This window comes from Megalops cyprinoides, chromosome 3, assembly GCF_013368585.1.
Source record: "Megalops cyprinoides isolate fMegCyp1 chromosome 3, fMegCyp1.pri, whole genome shotgun sequence".
Classification (NCBI taxonomy): Eukaryota; Metazoa; Chordata; class Actinopteri; order Elopiformes; family Megalopidae; genus Megalops; species Megalops cyprinoides.
In genome coordinates this window covers 22,846,425-22,869,881 of record NC_050585.1, presented here as the reverse complement: position 1 = coordinate 22,869,881, position 23,457 = coordinate 22,846,425, and the positions used below count along the sequence as shown (strand labels likewise).

At 43.3% G+C, this 23,457-nt stretch overlaps 3 protein-coding genes across 3 annotated transcripts; all 3 read right to left on the bottom strand.

Moving 5' to 3' along the window:
• Nucleotides 1–10,649: 10,649 nt before the first annotated feature.
• Nucleotides 10,650–12,236, bottom strand: LOC118774423 (probable G-protein coupled receptor 132). Its single transcript, XM_036523770.1, has 2 exons — nucleotides 11,659–12,236; nucleotides 10,650–11,031 (listed from the first exon to the last, which is right to left on the bottom strand). The coding sequence occupies exons 1-2, from the start codon at nucleotides 12,234–12,236 to the stop codon at nucleotides 10,650–10,652; spliced, it is 960 nt and encodes a 319-aa protein (XP_036379663.1).
• Nucleotides 12,237–14,081: 1,845 nt separating this feature from the next.
• On the bottom strand, nucleotides 14,082–16,220 carry LOC118774422 (UDP-glucuronosyltransferase 2A1-like). Its single transcript, XM_036523769.1, has 2 exons — nucleotides 16,176–16,220; nucleotides 14,082–15,674 (listed from the first exon to the last, which is right to left on the bottom strand). The coding sequence occupies exon 2, from the start codon at nucleotides 15,663–15,665 to the stop codon at nucleotides 14,082–14,084; it is 1,584 nt and encodes a 527-aa protein (XP_036379662.1). The 5' UTR covers nucleotides 15,666–15,674; nucleotides 16,176–16,220.
• Nucleotides 16,221–17,032: 812 nt separating this feature from the next.
• Nucleotides 17,033–18,224, bottom strand: LOC118774421 (cell number regulator 5-like). Its single transcript, XM_036523768.1, has 3 exons — nucleotides 18,125–18,224; nucleotides 17,683–17,870; nucleotides 17,033–17,362 (listed from the first exon to the last, which is right to left on the bottom strand). Exons 1-3 carry the CDS (start codon nucleotides 18,222–18,224, stop codon nucleotides 17,033–17,035), a joined length of 618 nt encoding a protein of 205 aa, XP_036379661.1.
• Nucleotides 18,225–23,457: the final 5,233 nt, after the last annotated feature.

Here is a 23,457-nt window from a genome sequence, read left to right as displayed (position 1 = left end):
TATGAATGATCAGATTACAGGGTTAGTTGAACCAAGATGAAGTTTGAACAAATGAGTTTTCACTCTGTGAAGGAAGGTGGACAGAGACTTGGCAATCCTGACTGATGTGAGGAGCCCATTCCACCACTGCGGGGGCAGAGTGGATAACAGACATGACTGTATGAGCTGGAGGGGCCTGATGGCACATTTAAGGAGGCCTGCAACGAGTGAGTTGCAGTGGACCAGTCAGCAAGTTGCCTGGAAAAAGAGTGCTGGGTGGCATATATCATGAGAGACAGATTTTTATTGAGCCATTTATTTTTGGGCAAGATTGTCAAATCTCAACGGTGCAGATCTTGTCATCCGTTTCTCTTCATGTCGCAAAACCTGCCATGGCCACAAACTCCCTGCAGCTCTGAGAGAACATGAGGGTTACAACATTATCAGCTTATGAAACATGAATATTACGGAATGGAACATTACCAATAGGGGCTGGCCAACCAAGAGTTTTGGTAATTGGTCTGAGTTTTGTTTCAAGCTTCACTGTGTCACTCAGAACAGCGCAAAGCTGCTCTTGTATTGTATTAGTCTTGTCTTGTATTAGTGATGGGCACTTTGGCTCTTTTACTGAACCTGACTTTTCATTTCAGTCCACAGACAGGGTATACTACAGGACTGATCTGGTCAATTCCTCTGCTAAATTAATTACATGATTTTGTTATTAATTTAGTACATTAGTTCTTTCAGTATGTGTGCTTCTTTCTCTGATTATAGAGTCTCCATGACTTTGTGATACTGTGGTTTTCAAAGCATACAATATTGCAATGTCATACAAGAACCCAGTATTTATCCAAATACAAACTTCATTCATTTCAGGTGCACTTAATACAGAACACAATCAACACTGTAAAGGTCAGCAATAACATTGAAACTGAGGCCACTCTAACCCTAGGGAGTCAAGAGAAGGTGTTGCTTACAGTATGCAAATGATTCCTACTTGCGGGGGGCTGCGGGAACGTCCAGCCCCCACAGGTCACCAGCCAGGACGGGTACCCAGAATATTAGAGGGGGCGGGAAAGAATTCCTTTAAAAATCAGCATTACCATATCATCAGGGTTCTTTTATCTCTGTACTTGGGGAGAAGATCCACTAGTTCCTTTATTGCAATAAACAACCTATTTGTGAAACAGCGAAACGAAGTCTGCAGCCTGCATTCATTTTCATACTGGGAAAGTACGACAAACGTTTTATTTCTACACATGCTAGCTTTCATCAACATGTGGAACATCATGATTAGACAAACTTGAGTACACCTTTGTTAATATGATGGTGAAACTTGGTAATGAAGATGCTTTTTTGGAAGAAAAGTGTTCTGTTTGAGACAACTATACCAGGCAGAGAGCCAAAAACAAGTATTTTTGCATATAAAAGCAAAAGGTGGACTATTTCGTCAGAAATTTTCATCGTTGCATTTCATACTCACAGTCATTTGTATGGGACCAAACACCTTTGAGCCAGGTTGTACAAAAATGTACTACACAATGGACCTATAAAAAACCCATATAAAGAAACACTTGTTACATGAGTGAAGGAAACATTCCGTGAGCAGTGATTCATCTTGAACCAACATTTCCACTGAGTCATTTGGCAGATGCTGTTTCCAGGGCTACTTGCAAAGGAAACTGGTCCAGTGTGAAGCAAAGGGACTTGACAAGCAGCTCCAGATCGGCGGGAACATGCTAGCTTTCATCAACACGTGGAACAGCAAGATTAGACAAACTTGTGTAAGTTCATCTCTGTTAATATGATGATGAAACTTTGTAATGAAGATGCTTTTTCAGAAGGAAAGTGCTCTGTTTGAGAAGATTATACCGCTGAAAGCATCAAAATACAGGTAAAGGAAACTGGTCCAGTGTGAAGCAAAGGGACTTGAGTGCATGTAAAGAGAAAAGACTCACAAGGCAAAGGGAGTTAGAGCACAGCCACAAACGGCAAACCTTAGGCATTTAGGCCAGAGACACGGAGAAAGCCCGTTGGTTTTCATCATGTGAGGGAAAACCACTGGCAGCCTATCACAGATCCCCCATTCAAATTCTCAGCATTGCCAGCTTCATACTCATTGGCTAAATTTGCAGTGTCTCTACGTGGGTAACTTGGTAAGAGTAGAAACACAAAGATAATCATCACCCTAAATTTAATGAATCCCCTAATGTGATGTTTCCCTCATTGACTCAGTGTTCCCCACAAACAGCAGGTTTCTCTCAAATCTGGCCACCTCACACTGTTCTATATCCAAGGATTTCCAGAAAAGCCACTCAAGACTTTCACACCTGTGGCAGGTCTTCCTCCCTCATCACTGCATGTTTAATTACTCTCAAATCTGTAACTAAAAAGCAATCAATCCATTAATCTTATTCAAAGCAGTCTGACTCAAATGCAACATGCACACAGAAAGATGTAACATGTATCTTTGCAAAAACAGCACCAATATATGCTGTATATGAAGTGTATGTGAATCTGACCTATGCCTGGCCAATTCAAAAGAGAGGCATAATAGAAAGAGCTTCAGCTCTACACTCACTCTAGTGGTCATATTGTGGAACTACACAGTTTATTTTCAATGTCACAAAAATTGAACATTTTAAACTGAACACTAAAATGTGCATTACATGTGACTCATTTATTTCATGAGTGTATATCTACCTTGTTACGTATTGTATAATGTCTGTCTCTAATTAGGAATCAGGTCAGATGAAACTGGTAAAATGCTCTTACAACATTCATGACATTTTGAGATCGCTTCTCTCTCCTCTTTCTCCCCTGTGTGCTTAATGTTTTGGACCTTTTCATGGTGCATCAGTGTTTTGCGGTTTTTCCACAGCTGTCTGTCTTGCGGTCTCTCTTATCGGCTGCTGTAGTGTGTGTGTTGCCCTCCGTCCTCTTGCTGTCCCTCACTGCCTTCAACTTGCACATTTACTCACATTTACCCCCCGCATGCACACACACTTTTAGCCAAAGGGACAAAAGTGTCACACAAAAAATAAACAAATAAAAAAATAAACAGAAAATAACTTTTTTAACTGTTAGTGTCACGGTGTCTGTCTGGTCAGTGTGTGTGACCGAACAGCAAACAACACATGAGTGAGAGGTCTGCAATGACACGTGGTGCAGGAACATTTGTAAATGTTACAGATCACACTGAAACGAGCTCGACAAATAACCAGCTTTTTCTTCATAAAATATCTGAATATTTAAAAAGGAATACTGAAATACTAATTGTTTTTTAGTTCATTTTGAAACATTATTTACATGCTATTGGCCTGTGTTATTGAATAAACTCCCACCAGGGTACAGAAAAAGTGAAATGTTAGTATTATCACCGTAATACCTCTATTATTATCCATCACATTTGCACTGTATTAAAATCAATAGTAATGCAATTCTAATAGTATTAAATTGGGTGAACATGATGGGCTATACTTTTGCCATCTACGCCATATAATTCTTCAAAAAAAGAGAAGCAACGTTTAATGCTTAATTTTTTTTAATTCTTTTTATGCTTCAAAATACAGATTTATTGATCAACAAATGAATGATTCAAACACAGAGCACTGAGCAAAAGATAGGTCTCTGTCTCCCCCTACTGTCTAACAGTCCAGATGGTTGCCAATTCACTAACTTGGCAGTTCCTGATTTCCAGGGTGCTATAGGTTTGCTCAGATCATTTACACAGCTGGATATTTCCTGGCACATTTCTGGTTGATTCCTTGCTGAAAAATGTGAGATGCGTTTCCCACCACCCAAGACTCAAACCTGTAACCACCTGCTTATGATTCTAGCTAATACAGACCCATTCATTCTGCCTCAGACGGATAATGGGAAACTGAGATGGCGAAAAGGAGAGAGGGATGAAGAGAGGAGGAAAGGAGCTTTGGGAAGAGGAGGAGAAAGAGGGAGCTTCAGCATGTTTGCAGAGCTGGTTTCAGGTCTTAGTGCAGCTCTACAGAGGTGCGGTTGGTGTACTCTTGAATGAAGTCCCTGTAGCTGGACACACGGGTGAAGACGGTTGGTCCAACACAGTTGCCTCTTCCACCACTCACCACCCCGACCTGAACCAAGTTGTTTCTGGAGTAGCACACGAGTGGGCCTCCCGAATCTCCCTGCGTACACACACACACACACAGCACATGAACACCCACATGCGTGATTTACATACACAAACGCAGAAAAAGTACACACACACACACACACAAAATACACACAGCAACACATACACAAAAACAACACACAAATAGAAATCTGACTTTCTTTGAAGTACATTTTCTATTGTATTAGTAAAATTTGTAAAAAAAAATTAATAAAATTACAGTATATTTACAGGTAGAAGACAAAATAATGGAAACACCAAATGAAAGAGGACTCATTTTTTGACAGAAAGCAATGATGAAGGAGGCCATACTTGTTTCATATTAATGTGAATACTGATTACTAATCTGTTTCTAATATAAAAGACTTTTTTTGAAAACAGCACCTTCATATGTGAGCTTCCAAAGCAATGTGAGTGATATTGCTGATATTGATTGTGGGGCTATCATTTGGAAACCACATATAACCAAAACCGATGCATGGCAATACATAAGATGGTATAATGAGCACAAAACCTGGATGTCTGAGCAGTGAGTTGTCTTTTACTCTTTTTCCTACATCTGGATGGATTGAAGTTTGCAGAAAAAAGGAAGCCTTCAATCCACATTGCCTGTTCCCAGCTGTTAAATAGTGTTGATCTGTCAAGGTATGGGCAGCCATCTCGTGGGAGTCATGGGGTCCGATTATTACTGTGCATGACAGAATTGTGGCCAATACTACAGCACCATTTTAGATGACTGAGTACACCCTGTTGTGTAGTCATTGCTTCCTCAAGATATTCTGATATTCCAAGACAATAATCTCCCATACACAGTGGTAAATGGATTTGAAGAGTGCTTTCATGAACACCAGGATGAAGTCAAATATCTTCCATGACCTCCCCAATCACCAGATCTAAACATCATTGAACCTTTGTGAGATGTTCTGGATCATAAGAGTATGGAGTAGATTTGTACCTCCTTCATCTCTCAAAGAACTGGAGCCTTTCTTTCTTAAACAATGGTCCAATATCCCACTAGAAAGAGTACATAACTTCTATAACAGCATTCCAAGGAGTTAAGCTGATAGCTAATGACTATACATTTTTTTCCATGTTTCCACTGTTTTTGTTCTGTGTGATATTGTTTTTAAAAACAATGGAACTCAAAATTATTTTACCCCAAAAGACTTTTTGGGGTAAAAAAAGCTGTTAATGCAGCAAAAAGTAGGTTTACAAAATATTAATGTGGGGGTTGAGTATTTACAAAAACAGCCTATTTCAGTTTTTTATTTTTCTTAGAAATATATATATACATATATGCAAGGCATGTAATATTTGAATGAAATGTTTTACATGGCAGGCAGTGGTGCCAGGTTGTCCTGCACAGATCATCTCAGGTCTGATCATCCTCCACCTAGTATGCTGGAGATGCTGGAGACAGATCCTGGAGTCCATGACAGACAGCCTTGCTTCCTGCAAGGTCATGGTTCCTTGCAATGGCACTAGTGAGAGAGAGAAAACAGAAATATGTTTCAATGGAGCAGATACTCTAGCAGATCACAACTTACATAACAACACGTGCATGGACACAGTATACTGGTTATCTAGGTGGTATATGCTGACATTTTAGGTGGTTTATGCTGGTATCCTTGTTGATGTATAAATATATTTGACTTCTGGAAACGATTGGAATTGATATCTGGAAACAATACATACGACTTATTGGCACTAAATTATAACTTCATTGCCCAAAAATGGTTTTAAAAATAGTTTCAGCTTAAAACATTAACCTTAAAGATTAAACCTTAAAGTAAATATTTTGTTTTCTACATACTTTGTATCCTGGTATCCTATGAAAGGAAGCAATGTTTATACAAAGCAGCAATCTTCATCAAATTCTTGTTCATCCTCTGTATTAACATATGTCCATCCAACAACATACACCCAAGTTTTAGGATTTGTTCACTATTTCTTTTGAGTTTATACTCAGAAGTGCACATGGGTCTTTCTTTGCCAAAAAAGGAAACTCACCTCCACCTGCAATGTTACCCCAGCCAGCAGCGTAGCAGGGGGTCTGCTCATTGAAGACCTCCCCAGCCCCGGCCAGCCTTGGGACGGGTGCAACAGACTTGCAGAATTTAATGTCTCTGCTGAGCTTTAGCACAGCGATGTCATCACCATCAACGGCATCCACATATGCACGATGGCGTACTGCCTGGATGATGCTGTAAAGATGATTGTTAGGAGCCCTATCACTCAATCGATATGCACCCAATCGAACATTGTACGCATTCAGTGGCCTGCAAAGAAAAAAAATCAATCACCTGTTTAGTATTATCATCATCACCATGACTACCGTTATTACCATTGCTCAGGCATGTGCATAACTGTAGCCTTGTTACAGCCATACTGCAGCATTGGCCAGTCATTGTCACACATTATCATTGTTAATGTCAGTAATTATAGCCTTGTCATACATAAAACCATCAAATCAGTGCACAGATACTTACTGACAAACAAATTCATTGTGGAAGACTAATATACACTCACAATAAATTAACTTAAAGAGCACAGGCGGTTGTGTGGTTTGGTGGCAAGGAGCAGGGTTCACAACCCAAAGGCTGCCAGTATAGCTTCATGCTGGACACTTAGACAGGGTACCTCGACCTGAACTGCCTTATTAAATATTCAGCTGTATAAATGTAAAAATGACAAGATATGTCAATTGCTGTATTTAAGCATCTGCTAAGTGAATGTAATATTAATAGTAGTAAGGTTGTCAGTACTTTTGAGTTCTGTTTGTGTGCTGTGCTGCACCTTTAAAAGTTTGAATTTGGTTAGCTAAGGTGACATCATCAGTAAGGACTTAACTGACCTCAACTGTGGTGCCATCTCTGATTGTTATAAAGAAAAAGGAGGCAAATTAGGTATTCTGATCTCCCTGCTGTTGTAAAATAAAGATGGATTTTTTTTACAAAAATAAATGTAATATCTACACTTACTGATCCAGACAGTGGGCAGCAGTGAGCACCCATCTCTCATTCAGGATTGAGCCCCCGCAGTATATTTTATGTGGAGACTCCTTCAGCACCAGCGCTGCTATCCAGAACCAAACTCCTTCTTTAGCATCATGGCCACCTACGATGGAGCTGTATGACTGCGGCCGACAAGACACTGAGGAACAGAGAATAAAGTTTAGACAAAATTCCAAAATGATGCTGAACATTCCAAAACACTGTAAAATACCTCCAAAATCTTTACCTGCAGTGACATTAAGCAGCAGAATTACACCCAGCAGCCAAAGATGAGTCATGGCAATCAGTACTGTACCAGACTGACTAACTGAGCCTCTGCAAGACTGACTGACTGAATCCACTTTACTGACTCACTAATTGAATCCACTAACTGACTGACAGTTAGAGGTAGCCGGTGACCCACTGGCTTGTTCCTTACTGCAGCAGAACCGGTCTTCATATAGACCTTAAGAGACACGCCCTAAACCACATCACATTGTCACAGAGACCACTGTGGTCATGATACTGTTTCACAGCTAGGATACCACACTGAAGCATTGGCTTTAAGCATTACTTTTGTAAACGTTTCTTAGCCTTTGTTGTTTCATGAAATCATTTCAGTCAATTTATGACCGGACCGGAGCTTATCAGCTGTGAACATTCAACATTGTAATGGTGTATCTTTAAATGTATGTCAAGAAGCTATAAACAGTGCACTCTAAATGAGGAATGCCACATCACTGAACATGTGTCACCCGCTCAGTTTTGATCTAATAGCATCTGTGTATGCACAACCATCTATTCATGATAGATTTTCATCATTTGAAATAATCTGAAAAACATAAAATTACAATAAGATGTATCTTATGTCCTTTTGTTTTCATGCGACCCAGTCCTCTACTCCTGTACTTCACAATACATTAAGAGTTCATTTCTATTATTTTTTATAACGGTGTTGCCTATTGGGAACTCCAGATGATTCCGTATGACTGCCTTCTCAGTTACCCTCAAAAGGAACCAGGTGTTTAGCAACATATACATGTGATTTAACAACTAATTAAATTAAATCCTGTTTTGGTGAACATTAGTAGAAATGTACTACAATGATCAATCATACCACACTTCATGTTTTGACGCATTACAGTTACTAAAACGAAGATACTCCTAGAGGTATCATGCTCACTGCAAATCATTCATACCATCAAAACGGTTCAAATCACTGCATCATTCTACAGGTACATTTGAAAAAAGGAGCATCCCAGATTAAAATCAGAACAACCTCAACTTACTATTTGTAAAGGAAGACTAGTGATACCTAGTGCTAAGTGTTATCACTGGGATTCTCAGACAAGATCTACAGTCGATTGGACTATAAAAGAACTTTTTTGCTGTACTTGAGGCTGTAGGTTGTGAGTCTGTGTCCATTTAATACATACCTTTATCAATCCAAATTCTCTGCCTGCTTTTAAAAACTATTTTATTGTTAGTAATACTCTGAACCCTTGAAACAGAGTAAGGAGACAAAGTGATATGGGAAGTAATATTCCAGCATCTTTAGTAACAATCTGAACAATCTATATGTCCTTCAGACATGTCTAGACTGTGAGATTAAGGCTTGCAAACACCACCATGTTCAGACCTCAGATCCTATCATCAGCTTGGAGGCATCTGCCTCTACATCTGAGCAAATGCAGAAACCGCAAAGAGCACAAGCCATGTCTGTGTGTCTTTGGGTCAGCTCACAGCTCACTTGCTATCATTATTTGTTAAATATTTTTGGAGGTCCCTGGTTGATTTGTTTAGAGCTCGGTTGGTCAGTTGTGATTGTCCCACATTGTATATTTATTAACATATATTTAGTAATGTAACGGTATGAAACTGTAGTCAGTGTGCTGTCAGTGGGGAATGCTGCATGATCTCAATTAAGCAGGAGAGTCTGCAGTGCATGTGTGTTTGTATAGCCTTTGACTTTGATGATACCATGACCAACTACATGACAGTGCCCTCACAGTGCACACATTGAATTTGTGTATTATGGAAGATGTAAGTGAAGTACACACACATACACACATACATACATGCATACATGCAGCATATGAGCTTAACCAGCTGCACTTTTGGTGAGCACCCCTCTCTTCAGCTTTGCTTTGCTTTGTTTTGCTTTGCTTGTTTGCCTTTTAAATGATGAACTTTTTAACCTTTGTCTTTATTATTTTTCATGAATGGCAGTGAAACCAGGATACACAGGCCACTTCATGCTACTACATAGTGGTCAAGAAGATGAGACAGAAACTGTTTTCTCTTGGGGAGGGTAGAGCTGGGAGACATGAAAAGTGAGGTGTCATATTCGTCAGAGTGTGCACAGTCTTTGCTACCACAGTGGTGATTACACCACTTAACCTCTGAGTAAATATGGGTTTAATGCATCTTAATTAGTGTTTGTTCTGTATACCTTACATACATAAATGTACATTTCGCATTTAAGGTGAATTCAGTCATGCAATACTAATCTGGTGTGTTCATGTATAATGAATCAGCCTCATACATGCAGCAGTCTCAGTGGTGCAGATTTCAGAAGCAGATTGCAGATTGTAGATTCTCTACATCAGAAAAATGTGCAGTGACCACAGCTCTGAGTCAATACCTTTCAGTAATGCCTGGAACATCAAGATTATAAGATATAAGATATATATAATCTTGACATTGAGACAGAATGAACATGAACCGTGCTGTTCTTTGTTCTTTTTTTTGTTTTACAGATATTTCATTTATTGTACAGATAATTATCCACAGCTTATAGGAATCCAAGAATGAACCTCCACACTGCTCAGCAGGTTCTTGTTCAGCTTCGGGTTTCATGCTTGATTGCATCACACATGCTGAAAACTCAGCAGCCCTCACTCTAGAGGTCCAGTCAGTCTTTCGCAGTCTTTCTCAGGCTATGCCTCAGCTGTCTTTTAAATGAATTCATTGATCGCGTAATTCCAGAAGCCATGGAGCTCTGTAGGGGCTCTGAACTCATCCACTTCCTGTGGAAACTTCCACCCATATGAACCAGTCACTGAGAGCGGAATGAACTGAAGAAGTTCAGGTCTTCCAGCAGGGCCAAACTCCTCATTCCAGCCCTTTGATCAGGCTATCTGTGTGCCTCCACACATGCAGGAGGGATTTATACAGCTCACACATTGCGGGGGTGAAAGTGCTTAAACAAAAGTAAGGAAAAGTATTTGGTTGGCCTCCTCAAGTATAAATCAAACATTCTAACCCTCCCTAATAAATCCAGCATTCTGCTTTAAAGGTCCATGTTTGTTGGACTTTATTTGTGAAGCGACGGTACTCATGCATGTTACGTAACTTAGCTGACATTTTACATATTTTATAGTCATAGAGCTGGGTAATTCCTGGAGTAATTCGCCCAGGTCAGGGGGACAGCAGCCCACCTGAGCATCCATCCTGCAACCCTTTTCTGAGAAGCTCACTGTCTGAACTGCTGCTTGGGGAGAGGGTCTGTAGGGGGCTGATTGGTCGGGCTACAGGTTATCACTTTGGACCAGGTGGTCGTGGGAGGCGAGGGTGTCTGACTCGTCCCCCAGACAGCGCAGAGATCTGCTCAGTTCCCTCCGAGCATCTCTGCACTGGAAGATGTAAAAGAAGGGGTCCAGCAGGCTATTCAGGCTGGTCAGACCGTAACACAGACGGTAGGTCAGGAACAGCGACCGCTCCAGAACGCAATGGTCAACACCGGGGTGGAAGAACGCCACAAACTTGTAGCCACCCACAAGGTGGTAGGGGCCGAAGACGGCGACGAAGATGATGGTGATGAGGGTTAGCGTGCCCACGATTTTGTGACGGTCGTGGTCAGACACAGAGGGGGAATTCCGCAGCGTTACACCAATACGAACCGAAGAGTACCTATGGGAGAGAAGCTGAGATAGTGACATGAAGGAATGGATCTTACAAAAGGTTTACTTCCTCTGTCTCCGTCTGAAGTCTGGTTCAACATTTTAATAATACCCTCTCTGATGAAGAATCAGTTCTATTGGCATCAATATATTTTAATACTTATTAATGTATTGCAATTATACACCATATGTTAACATTACATGTACCATAGTTAACAATGACTTTTAAAAAACATTGTGTATAGTGCATTATTAAAGCTTACAGTAATCAATTATACAAAATATATCTAGCTTTTTCAAGCATTTTGTTTCTGACTTTACCCAAAAACATCTTACACATGCACGGACACACAATTCAACACATACACATACGTACACACTCTCCCTCTCTCTCACGCAAATACATACACATATACTTACACTGCCTTCCTCTTTTTTGCGCTCACACACACTCAAACTCACACTCACACACAGACATTCTCTCTCTTTCTCTGTCTCTTTCTCACATTCACACACACACACACACACACACACACACACACACACACACACACATACACACATACATACACACACACACACACACACAGGCTCACACACTCTCTCTCTCTCTCTCTCTCTTCTCTCTCTCTCGTACCCCAGCACGGCGCAGGGCACTAGGAAGCCCATCACCACGGTGGCGATCTTGAAGCGGGCGTATCGGACGCTGACAGGGTAGCGCTCCAGACAGAGCCGAGTCTCCGGGTCGAACACCGAGGGGTAGAGCCCAATCAGGCAGAACAGGATGGTGAGGGTCCACACGGTCAGCGTGGTGAGACCTGCAACACGGCCGGTTCGCACCCTGCGGCTGCTCAGCGGGTGCACGATGGCCAGGTAGCGGTCCAGCGCAATGAGGCTCAGGAACATGATGCTGGCGTACAGGTTAATGTAGAACAGGTAGCCCATGATGTTACAGCCCGCGGCGCTGTACTGCCACCTGTGCCCCTTCTGCAGGTACAGCATCCACACTGGCAGGGTGAGGAGCTGCAGCAGGTCAGACACCAGCAGGTTGAGGATGAAGACGAGCTGGATCCCCCTGTTGGACTGGACCAGTTGGTACAGTCCCCAGAGGGAGAGCAGGTTAGCTGGCAGCCCCAGAGTGAAGGACAGGCTGTATATACAGGTCAAACCCGCTGTGTCCACCTCCAGGGAGAGATTGCAGCTGTCGTTTCTCATCTTGCTCACCGGGAGGTGATTCAGGTCCAGGCCGAGGAGCAAAAACAGAATGGTGTAATGTGGGTTCGAATCCCAGGGTCGGTGGTCGTGGTTTTCAGCCCCCTTAAGCTTTTATGATGAAAATCACTTAGGGGGAACAGCGGGATAGGAGCATGCTGGCACCTTCTGCCGGTGAAACCACTGCCTGTGCAAGTGTCAGGAAGGTCTCCATCTTCTCACCATTAACACAGCAGAGAAATACATGACACGATGTATTTCACAAGGGTAAACTGCTGAAACATTGACTTCAAAAGCTTAATTTAACTGTAATCTTTGAACATATCTAGCATAATGAGCAGGTCCGTGTGGGTCTGTGTTTGTGCCTGGAACCAGAAGCTGTTTCTTCAGAAGCTGTTTCTTGTCTGCCTTTATAATGTGAGGCAAATCACCACCTCATTTCTGCTCTCTGTGTCACATCATACCCAGAGGAACTGCTTGTACTGTGTGTTGCAAGAGATTTCACTGGAAGGACATTACTCCACTTCCTCTGGGAACACACACACAAATGCACATGCACACACACACGTATTCATACGTACACACATTCACATACACACACATCTACACACGGCTACACACAGAGACACTCTCTTTCCCTCTCTTCCTCTCTCATACACCCACACTCACAAGTATGAAGAAATCCCCAAGCACACACACACACACAAAGATACTGCCACACAAACTCGCACACACTAAAACACACAAATCTTATTCAGTAGCAAATGCACTGACAGAAAGCCTTCAAGTCAAAAACCCTTCAGTCTGTTTATACTTTATGTCAGAATATTATAGGGAAAAATGTGTTGCACTGGAAACACCTAAGCATTTGAATCTGGTGCATTCTGGTTGTTCTGTCTGTATTTCTTCACCAGTTTATAAAACTAGGGTCAGACCCACAGAACAGGAAGGGATTTACTGCTGTTTAGCAACTCTCCTTCTCATAGACTCCAGTGGCCTCCCTCACTCTGGTGCTTTTCTGCCAGTGATTGTTATTTGAGTTTGTGAGCTGAGCTGGAGCAGGGAATTATGGGGGATCCTGGAGGAATGCAGGATTTTCTCACAGTTTAAACATGCCAAGTGTCCCAAAGTTGAGGATGACGCTGAACACAGGCATCAAAAGTGAGAGAATACATGAAACCCAATGAAAACAATTAAGAAATGCATCAAGAATTCAATTATTTAATAACATCAATGAACACTTTTTTGTAAGAGTGAGCAGGCTATTTACAAATTACTTTTGCAAGTGTAATACTGATGCAATAACGGTACATGGAAGCGTATGTGTCACAAAAAGGAAACAATGACGCTGTTCCATGAAGATTTTCATCTGAGGAAACTACAGCTTGGCTTCCTCCCAGTCAGCAGGAAGCCATCAGTAAATGTGCGCAGAAAACACCTTTCCTCAAAATTTCTGTCCTTTTCCAGTTCTGAACAAAATAACAGAGAGCGTTTTACCAGTCGAGCCACAGTTGTAGTTGGAGTGCTGTTCATTAAAATGAATGAAGCGTATACCACACAGTAAACTGTCTACTTTTTAATGCCATAATTTAGTAAATTAATTTGAGCATGTATGTATTGTTATGAAGCATTATGAATGCCTCTACATTCTACATATGCACGGTCACCACCTCCCTCACGCTGTGAAGTAATGTATGATCTAGTATCCTCTCTACAGGAATAACAGCCCGAATCAATTGTTGATTCCAGTTAGGATCCTGGGAAAATCAGCGTACTTTGATAATCAGCTGTCTCCCCCGCCCCCAGTGGATTCTGATTGGCTGTAGGATGTCCCCAAATGCCCCTCTCTCAGGCCTTCCTGTGCCTGGGGACCAAGCGAGGCCTCAGCAGCCTGCAGGCGGTGAGCACGGCCCAGAGAGAGGCTCCTGCCAGGGCCAGGAGCAGCGCCGCCACGTCCAGGCTGTGGTAGGAGTACCAGGGCAGGCGGTAGGCCACGCTGCGCAGGTGCGCAGCCCCCCTGTGCCTGATGACGTATTCGATCCAGAAGATGGCACTGTGCAGTGGGGAGAGGGGCCGGTCGCGGTGCAGGCGGGACAGCCTCTGCATGGAGTGCCGGTAGGAGGGGTTCTCCAGGACACCCTGCAGAGCCTCCAGCACCTCCTCCGTGGAGAGCGTGGCCGCCTCCAGCACCCGCGCCGCCCCTCGAAGCTGCAAGCGCAGCACGTTGTCGAACTGGTCAAAGAGCAGCGGCAGGCCCAGCACGGGCACGCCATGGTAGATAGCCTCGTAGAGACCATTGGTGCCGCCGTGCGCCAGGAAGGCCCGGGTCTTGGGGTGGCCCAGCAGGTCGTTTTGGGGCAGCCAGTCCAGCAGCAGGGTGTTGTTGCCCAGGGTGGAAGGCTTCTTGCCCACGTACCTCCACACCACCTTCTGCGGCAGGCGGGCGAGGGCGGCGGCGATCCTCTCGGTGATCTCCATGGGGAGGGCGGAGATGAGCGTGCCCAGTGACATCACCACCACGCCGTGCTCCCCTGAGCTCTGCATGAACTCCTCCAGCTCGGGCGGGAGGGGGCGGGGCGGGCGGCACTGGAACCCCCCCATGTAGACCACATTGGGCATGGTGGGGCGCGGGAACTCGAAGACAAAGTCAGTCCGCATCAGCCAGAGGTCGGCAGCGCGCTGCATGGAGGGCAGGTCAGCTCCTGGGGGGAAGTGGAGGCGGAGAAGCTCACGGTACAGCGGCAGGATGACCAGCCTCTCCTGCAGGAAGTTGGTGGCATACTGTAGAAGGTTCCGGGCCCTCTCACGCAGGCCCATGTGGTCCCCCAGCTCAGACCCAGGGACGGGGACATATGAGGGGGGCGATGGAGCGATTTCAAAGTGACCCTCCCCGAAACTTGTCCAGCGGGCGTTGTAGACCAGGGGGAGGTGGAGGTAGTGGGCGAGGACGGTGCCTGCGGGCATAGCAGGGTCAGTGAGCATCAGGTCAAACTGGGTGTCCTTGAGCTGGGCCACCAGGCTGTGGTCCTCCAGTAAAGTGGTGAGCATCCTGCAGGTGGCCCTGTGAGCGATTCTCAGCAGGGCCGCCAGCTCCTTCTGCTGGTGGAGGAAGCGTAGGACCGGCCCCCTCTTCCTGGCCTCCAGCACCTGCCCCACCATGCCATGGAAGAACCCCAGGCCGACCTCGCTCTCCCCCATCATCACGGTGATGGAGTCATAGTGCGGAGCGCTCTTCGCGATGAACCAGCTGTCACTGGGACGCAGCACGGTGAGGTGGTGTCCTCGTGAGTGCAGCTCCCGCACCAGCACCTCCATGTTCACCCAATGGCTGCCATCCACCGGGACCACCAGGATCCTGCTACCACGGCAACCGCGGTGAGGGAGGAGCCAGCAGACAGAGAGCAGAAGGAGGAGCCAACTGTACACGCCCATCTCTCTCTGCTGTTGAAGGAGCATTGCCATGGTTACTGACTCCTCCCAAAACCACAGAAATGAGCCCAAACCCTAATGCAAGTTTCTGTTGTCTCTCAGTCTTGACATTATCACTTTATAATATCACTGCAACATGACGGCAATGTTATTGATAGGCTGCAGGGACTTTTCAAGAAAATACACCACAAAAAGAGATGTCCACTTGCCCAGTGACAGTGGTGTGATATTGGTAAGCTCTTAGGAAATCACACATCTGTACATCTGTATTTTGCATCTGTAAAATTTGTCAGACATACCAAGCATTGCTAATTTAAAAAATGTAAATCATACATATTCATTATATATTGCCATTGTTTTTCCTCATGATTACACTCCTCGCTAATGAAAGTCAAAGTTACTTCTGTTCAAGAACCTTAAACATATTAGTAATAGAAGTAATAAAAGTCAAATCTTGGCTGTTTGAGTAAGGCTACAGACTGTGTTTCTGACAGAAATGCATACCAAGTTTACCTTGCGGTGGCGTCGGCTGTCCCTGTGACTATCCTTCTCCTTCTGGGCCGCTTGTTATAGCAGCCACCCTCGGTCCAAAGGTCAGCAGGAAAAGCACAATCTCTCATTCACCAGAGAGGAAATGAACCCTGAAACATTCTGTTCTGCTCAGATGTATCTGTGGGATTACTGAACCCCTGCCCTGTTCATTCAGCTTTCCTCTCTAATCCCCCTGCTACAGATTGGGGATTGGCTCAGGATTGGCTGAGAAATCCTGGCTCTTCATGGACTTCCTGTTGGTTATTGACTAAGGACTACAATTAAATTATATATGTATATATATGTATATGTATATGTATATGTATATGTATATGTATATGTATATATGTATATGTATATATATTTTTCACACAGTACACACATTTTGTTTTGTTTTGTTTTGTTTGTACATTTCATTCAAAAGTATAATGTGACCTACAAAATAAAAAAAAGAATAATATTGCCTCAATCTCTTCCTTCTTTTTAGTTTTATTTTGCATCTTTATTACATCTGTAAAATTTGTCAGACATACCAACCATTGCTAAGCACATTATTGTGGAACTGTCATTGCATTACCATAAATACTGCCCCCATGCCACACGCTATGAATGACTAACAAAAAACAGACATGGCCTGATTGGCCAAACAGTTACAACAACACTCAACAGCCACAGCAGCAAAGCACAGCAGGTTTATACATGCAGAGGAGCTCCCATTCTTTATTATGCACACGCCCATCACCAAGCAGAGCGCACCGTGATGTGTGAACATCCTGTTTACATGAACACAGCATGTACGCTATCTATACAATCCTCTCTTTGGGCCCCAGAGGCTGAGCTCACACATTCACCTGGACTGTGTGGACATTGGATTTCACAACCACAGTCTGGTTGGCCCCGTCGTCTGATTGTGAGGGCACAAAGTTCGGGGGGTAGGCGGTGACTGTGGGAGGAGGTGCCATGAATGTGGGCGGGGTGGTCATGCCTCCAGGCGGGGGGGGCATGAATGTGGGTGGGGCGGTCATGGCTGTGGGCTGCATCATCACAGGGGCAGGCTGGAAGTTGATGACCTTGAGCGGCTTGCCGCGGAGGTCGAGCTCCCGGGCGATCTGACACCAGGAGCAGACGCTGCAGAAGGTGGCCTGCACGCAGTCACCCGCAATGGAGCCCTGCATGCAAAGACAGCTGGCTGCTTCATCCACACAAGACAAAAATAAAACTAAAAAAATAAATAAATTAAAACTCTTTCTATGAACGAAACTGAAACTCTGTGTTTTTGCTGCAGGACAGTCATTGCATACTGAATTATGCGCTGTTCCTGAAACCACAGGAAGAAAGGAAAGATTAGGAGGAATGAGAGTGCTGACAGAGAATAAAGGAGAGATGGAGGGAGAAAGAGGGAGATGGGGACAGAGGTAGAGAGACAGGGAGAGGGGGACAAAAGTGGAAAGAGAGCAGAAGTGCGGCAGAGAGAGGAGATGGAGCCCACCGGAATGCCATATTTATGACGCACGGCGACCCGTGTGGACAGGCCAATCGCGGGAACGATGATGGGGACGTCAAGCATGATCATGATGGCCGTGGACATCGTGTCGATCAGTGGCAGGCAGAGACACTCGCCAAACTTCTGAGCTGTTCTGCAGGCCATGCAAGGGAAGCACCAGTAGAACAAGCAGCCTGGACAAACAGAGGAGGCCATTACACTACAGGACATTACACTGGAGACCCAGGTCATTACACTGCATTACAGGACATTACACTTCTGAGTATTACATTGGAGGCCCAAGGTATTACACTGCAGAGCATTACACTGGAGGCGCAGGGCATTACATTGCATAGCATTACATCGGCCACCGTAGGGAGTTGATGGTGTGTAATTGGCTGCCACAGGGAGCTGATGGTGTAAGATTGGCTGTAATCCAAAAACTCACAGACTTTCATATCCTTGAAGCAGTCAAAAAGTCCAGTGCTCCAATCTGAGGACTGAGACGTCACCACCGGTGCCTGCTGAATCACAACGTTCGTCGCCATAGTGACTGTGGACCTGCAGACAGACAGATGTATTGTATTTCCTCTTTCCTCATATTTTCTACAGATTATATGGGCTTCTTTGTTCTGGGAACTTGCCAATGTGAATTCCTGTCCCCCAGAGGAATGCACATCAAAACATCTCAAGAAAAAACGAATTTCTGCTCAAACTCTTCCTCAAATGCTGATTCTTTAAATGCAGAGGCATCGTTTGTTAGAGGTGGTCAGTGAAGGAAAAGTCTAACAAAGAGCAACACGTTCTGGTTTATAGTGCACGCTATTTGCAGTTAGTGAAGTAACTGTGATAGTATTTCGAATGTGTTGAAGAGTAGTGAGGTTTCAGGTGCTGCTGGCTGCACCAGAAACTCTTATTTTGTATCACAGTGGATGACAGTTTGTAATGGATTGCGGTTTAATATCTAAAGTGATTAGCAAATTTTCAAAAACACACAGATAGAATGTTCCGGCCATGCTGTTACCATGAATAACAGCATGGCTGGAATGTAAGGTTGATAAATCACACTCCAAGGCTACAACTATCCATTATATAAAAATATTTGCATGTATTTCTTTTAAAAAGAGCAATGTTCAGATAACAGCTCATTTAACCCTAAATGTGTGAGAGATGGTTTGGAATGAAACCCAGCACATCCCTCACCTGCTTACAGACTATTGACTCCTGCAAGACTGAAAGTAGTCACTGATCTTCCCCACGCCTTGATTTTTAATTGATTAATTTGAAAAAAGGCAATCTAACAGTTTTTCTTCTTCATATATTTTCAAGTGAAAGCTTTGTACCACAACGTATTGTTCATCATCGGTTTTGATGATGATCGCCCAGGAGATAATATGATATCAAGACACCACTAGCTGTATCTTTCAGATGTTCTTTCTGTTCTTTCCAGCAGAAAGGCTATTTTCTGCACTGGGTCGCTGGGCCGTGAAATGCACATGTATCATAACAAAAGTAAATATGGCGAAAGTCGCAGTCATACTCAAATCGAAGCACAGCCTTTTCCTTTTCCATGCCTTTGCCTGTTGCATTTGATAGACAGACATCTCTGTCCTACACCTTATGGAAGTGGAAGGGTTCAAATTGATGTTCTTACCTGAGAGCTCTCCTCACCTGTGCAGACTGGAATCCAATTACTCTGTCTGGTCTTATTACTCCTGAGGTCTAAAGGAAATGCCACACAGCTATAAATGCTGTCAAACCTGATTGTACGTCCCCCAAGAATCTGCTTTCGCTTGATCATAAATGAAAATGACTTATGGGAAAGGGGAAAAAATCAAATGACATTAGTTAACAATGATAAAATTTCAACTTCCATAATAACACAATCAAACAATTATGCATAATACATCCTTTCTTTTTTTAAAGATATCATTTATTTGATTTGCACGCCAGTCAATTTGATCAGTTTATTTGTGCTGTGTATTTACATGTGAATCAAACACACTGATTCTTCAAACACTGCACGGACTGCTACACAAAACACCAAGCGCACTCTTCAGATCTGAATCTTTGTTCAAGTCTAGGAACTGTGTTGAGTCTAAGTTTATCACCATGTTTCATGCTTTAGGTGGCTAGTATGAGCACACTCCCCTGACCAGAACAGAGGTCTATTCTGCAGTCATTAGCCGCAGTGCATCTCTGTAATATTGATGCCCAGCAGAAGGAAGGTAGGCAACATATTTTAAGTGTCACTGTGGTTGGGATTGAAACCGCAACATTCTGGTAACATGATGGACCTGATGGTCCAAGTTTCCTTAGTCGAAAGTCAAATGACAGAACAAGGAGTGATCTAGACTAGCGTATGCAGGACTCAACAGCAATATATTTCTTAGGAAAGGTGCTCTGGCTCAAGCACAGAGCAGCCCTACTTGGGTTTGGAACCTGCACCCTTTTGGTTAACATTTCTTTATTTTTTCTGAGAGAGTTACACATTCACTCAGAGTAACAGCAGCTGTCTTTCTTTCAGCTGAGCAACACTGTCGGTGTTGAAAACTCATCAAACTGAAAGAGCCAGTTATTACTCATGTCAGGCATTTCTCCACCGTCAAACCCTGTCATCTCATATCATAAATTCTTTCACTTTCTTTGCTGTTGGACATTTATATTCCATATACTGCTGTTGTCTCTGGAGTGGAGTGCTCTTACAGACACACGTCCAACATGAGGGACCAACTGTACAGTTTATTTGTGTGTAGGACCCCATGTGTGCACATGTGTCCAGATCCAGGACAGCTGCGGTTAAACACTTATTACTTCCCCAGCCGATTTTATTTACGTTTACACTGTTTGAAGCGCTGCTGGCCAGGGTCGGGTTTTGGGTATGAAGGTATGAAGGGTTTAAAACTTGTGGATTGGAATGTACAAAGTTTAGTCTGGAACTTAAAGGCTCAGTTTGAGGTTCAAAGCTTGTGGTTTCGAATGCATTAGGTTTGGTTTGGAATTTAAGGCCCAGTTTGGGGTTTAAAAGTTGTGGTTTTGGGGTGCATAGGGTGTGGGGCGAAAGTTCACACAGTCCTCAGTTTGGGGCTGAGGAGCTGTAGGTTGGGTAGCCATGTGAGAGGTCACAACCAGGGATTGAGAGGTCATGACCTCAGACTGGGTGGTGATGATGGTGAGGGTTTGTTGGCGTCTCTTCATCTCCCTGGACATCTGGCACCAGGAGCACACGTTACAGAAGGACACGTAGAGACAGTCTCCGCAGATACTGCCCTGGACATACATACACACACACACACACACACACACAAACACACACACAAACACACACACACACACACACACACACACACACACACACACACACACACACACACAAACACAAACACACACACACACACAAACACACACGCGTACACACACACACACACACAAAACAGTTGCACAAAAAAGTTACATAAAACAATGTTGTCGGTGGCATCAAATACCAAACATAGAGAGAAGAGAGAGACAGAGAGAGTGAGAAGAGAGGAAATGAAAGAGATAGCTACCTTTAGCAGAAGCAGAACTCAGTCTTAGATGGAGTAGCAGGAGGAGCAGGAGGAGCAGGGAGGCAGGCTTCTTACCTGGATTCCATACCTGTGGCGCACAGCCACACGCATAGCCAGGGAGATTGGAGGCACACATGCAGTCCAATCCAGCAGGGGAAGACAGAGACACTCTCCAAAACGTTGTGCCGTGAAGCAGGCAAAACACTCAAAACACCAGAAGGCACAGCAGCCTGAAGAAACACAATTCATTCTCATCCCAGTAAATGAAATACTTGCAATGCAAGCACTTAAACCACACGCTCAAACAAACATGCTCTTAAACCACAAACTAACAAACATGCACTTAAACCACACACCCCAACGAGCATGCACTTAAACCACAGAGTAAAAAAAAATGCACTGTACACCACACACTAACAAACATATACCGCATGTTCAAACAAACATGCACTGAAACAACACTCTCAAGTGAATATGAATTACAGCCACATTCAGACTGGAGTGTGGCAATTTCACAGACAATTTCATGCAAACAGACGGGTTAATGTTAAGAAACAGACATACAGACTCATAGAGAAGCTGACAGACTTACATACAGATGCATACCAAATAACAGACCAAGGGACAGACCACTTGAGAAACATGCTGACTCCCAGACAGGTTTATACTAAGAAACAGACAGACAGATTAATATACAAACAGTTAGACAGACTCACAGTCAGGCAGGTCATTGAAACAATCACAAATGCCACTGCTCCATTGGTTGGCCTGAACTGAGATGATAGGCTTTATCTGCTGTTGAACAATTGTACTTGTAGCCATAGTGATGTGCAGGGTCCTGCCCCCCCAGGTAGAGATGGCTTGTCCTTTTAGCTGAAATTAAACACTGTACATTAAGCTTTAATTAAAATTACAAAACTGAGACCTGATGCTGTAGACTACTTAGATAACTACAGCATTACAAATCCGAGTTCATACACTATACATTAAATTTAGATTACCTTAACATTACAAATCTGAGATTTATCACTGTTCTTTAAATGAAATTTAACATTACTACACACTATAAACTGAGAGGTCTGCACATCACATATTTGCCAAACAAAAAGAAGCATGTACTTTACATATCTCACATCTGTCATATATCTGGGTAAAGGAAAACTTACACAGAGTGTACCATTTCATTCTTCTGAATGTGGTCCTTCCACCAAAAACTGAGCACAGATTTCCAAATTTGTTTGCTTAATTTATTATTATTCTTTAATTGGTGGAGAGACATGGATAAAACAGACACAGTCTGAGGAAAGCTGTTGATACTGGATGTCCAAAAGATAGAGACGCGTTTCTTGTAAAGTGAGCGCACTGTAGTGTTAAGCAAACTGTACAAGGAAACCCAGAATCTCTACTCATGTAAATTGTAAATATGTATTCTAAGCAAATACATACTGTATATATGATAATAATGTTATTGAGGATAAATATTTCTTTTAAACAATATGAATTTTACTTTTAAATTTGGACTTACCGTAGTGGTATCCTACAACCTCTGTATCTGCTGCTGCTCTGAGACTGATGCATCATGACTCTTTTCTAGCTGTGTAATTATGACAAAGCAAAAAAATGGAAATGTCAGCACAAATGTCAGAATGTGTCTCTGTGAAAGCTGTCATGATAAGCAATCAGACATAGCTCTTTCGCATCGTTAGACAAAGGCATTCCAGGAGCTAAAGATGAATCTTATTATTTACATTTTCTTCATTTCTTCTTTTTTTGCCTTGGAAGACCAGCCTGAGATACAATGCAAAACAATCACTAAAATGCTGATCATTACCTGGAGCAAGCCACACACACACACACACACACACACACACACATATCTGGAAAACAGCAATGTTGGTTAAATGACCAAACAAAGGTGACATCACTACATCTCCGATAGCTCATCAGTCATCACCGCCTTATGTAAGAACAGGCTTTTGAAGTACCCTGGAAAGCCTGACTCAGAGGACTACAACTCAACATGGCTGTTGCCTCAGAACTACAATCCCCCCCAAAGGCATTAACCACATAAAGGCAAAATTTCAGCATCACTGGAGATCTGATTTAGGGGAAGAGGTGAATTAAAGGAAACTTGAAACTTTAGAAGTGGTTAGATGAGTTATTTCTGAGAGGGACATCTCATGTTCAGACCTCTTTAAGATTGCTTTCACACAGACAAAATGGTGGAGTCATA

Coding starts and splice junctions, on each gene's coding strand:
- LOC118774423 (XM_036523770.1), bottom strand. CDS start 12,236: ATGAGAAACGACAGCTGCAATCTCTCCCTGGAGGTGGACACAGCGGGT. Junction 11,032..11,658: donor GTGCCCTGCGCCGTGCTGGG/GTACGAGAGAGA, acceptor TCTCTCCCATAG/GTACTCTTCGGTTCGTATTG.
- LOC118774422 (XM_036523769.1), bottom strand. CDS start 15,665: ATGGGCGTGTACAGTTGGCTCCTCCTTCTGCTCTCTGTCTGCTGGCTC.
- LOC118774421 (XM_036523768.1), bottom strand. CDS start 18,224: ATGGCGACGAACGTTGTGATTCAGCAGGCACCGGTGGTGACGTCTCAG. Junction 17,871..18,124: donor CTTCAAGGATATGAAAGTCT/GTGAGTTTTTGG, acceptor CTGTTTGTCCAG/GCTGCTTGTTCTACTGGTGC. Junction 17,363..17,682: donor GTCATAAATATGGCATTCCG/GTGGGCTCCATC, acceptor CTTTGCATGCAG/GGCTCCATTGCGGGTGACTG.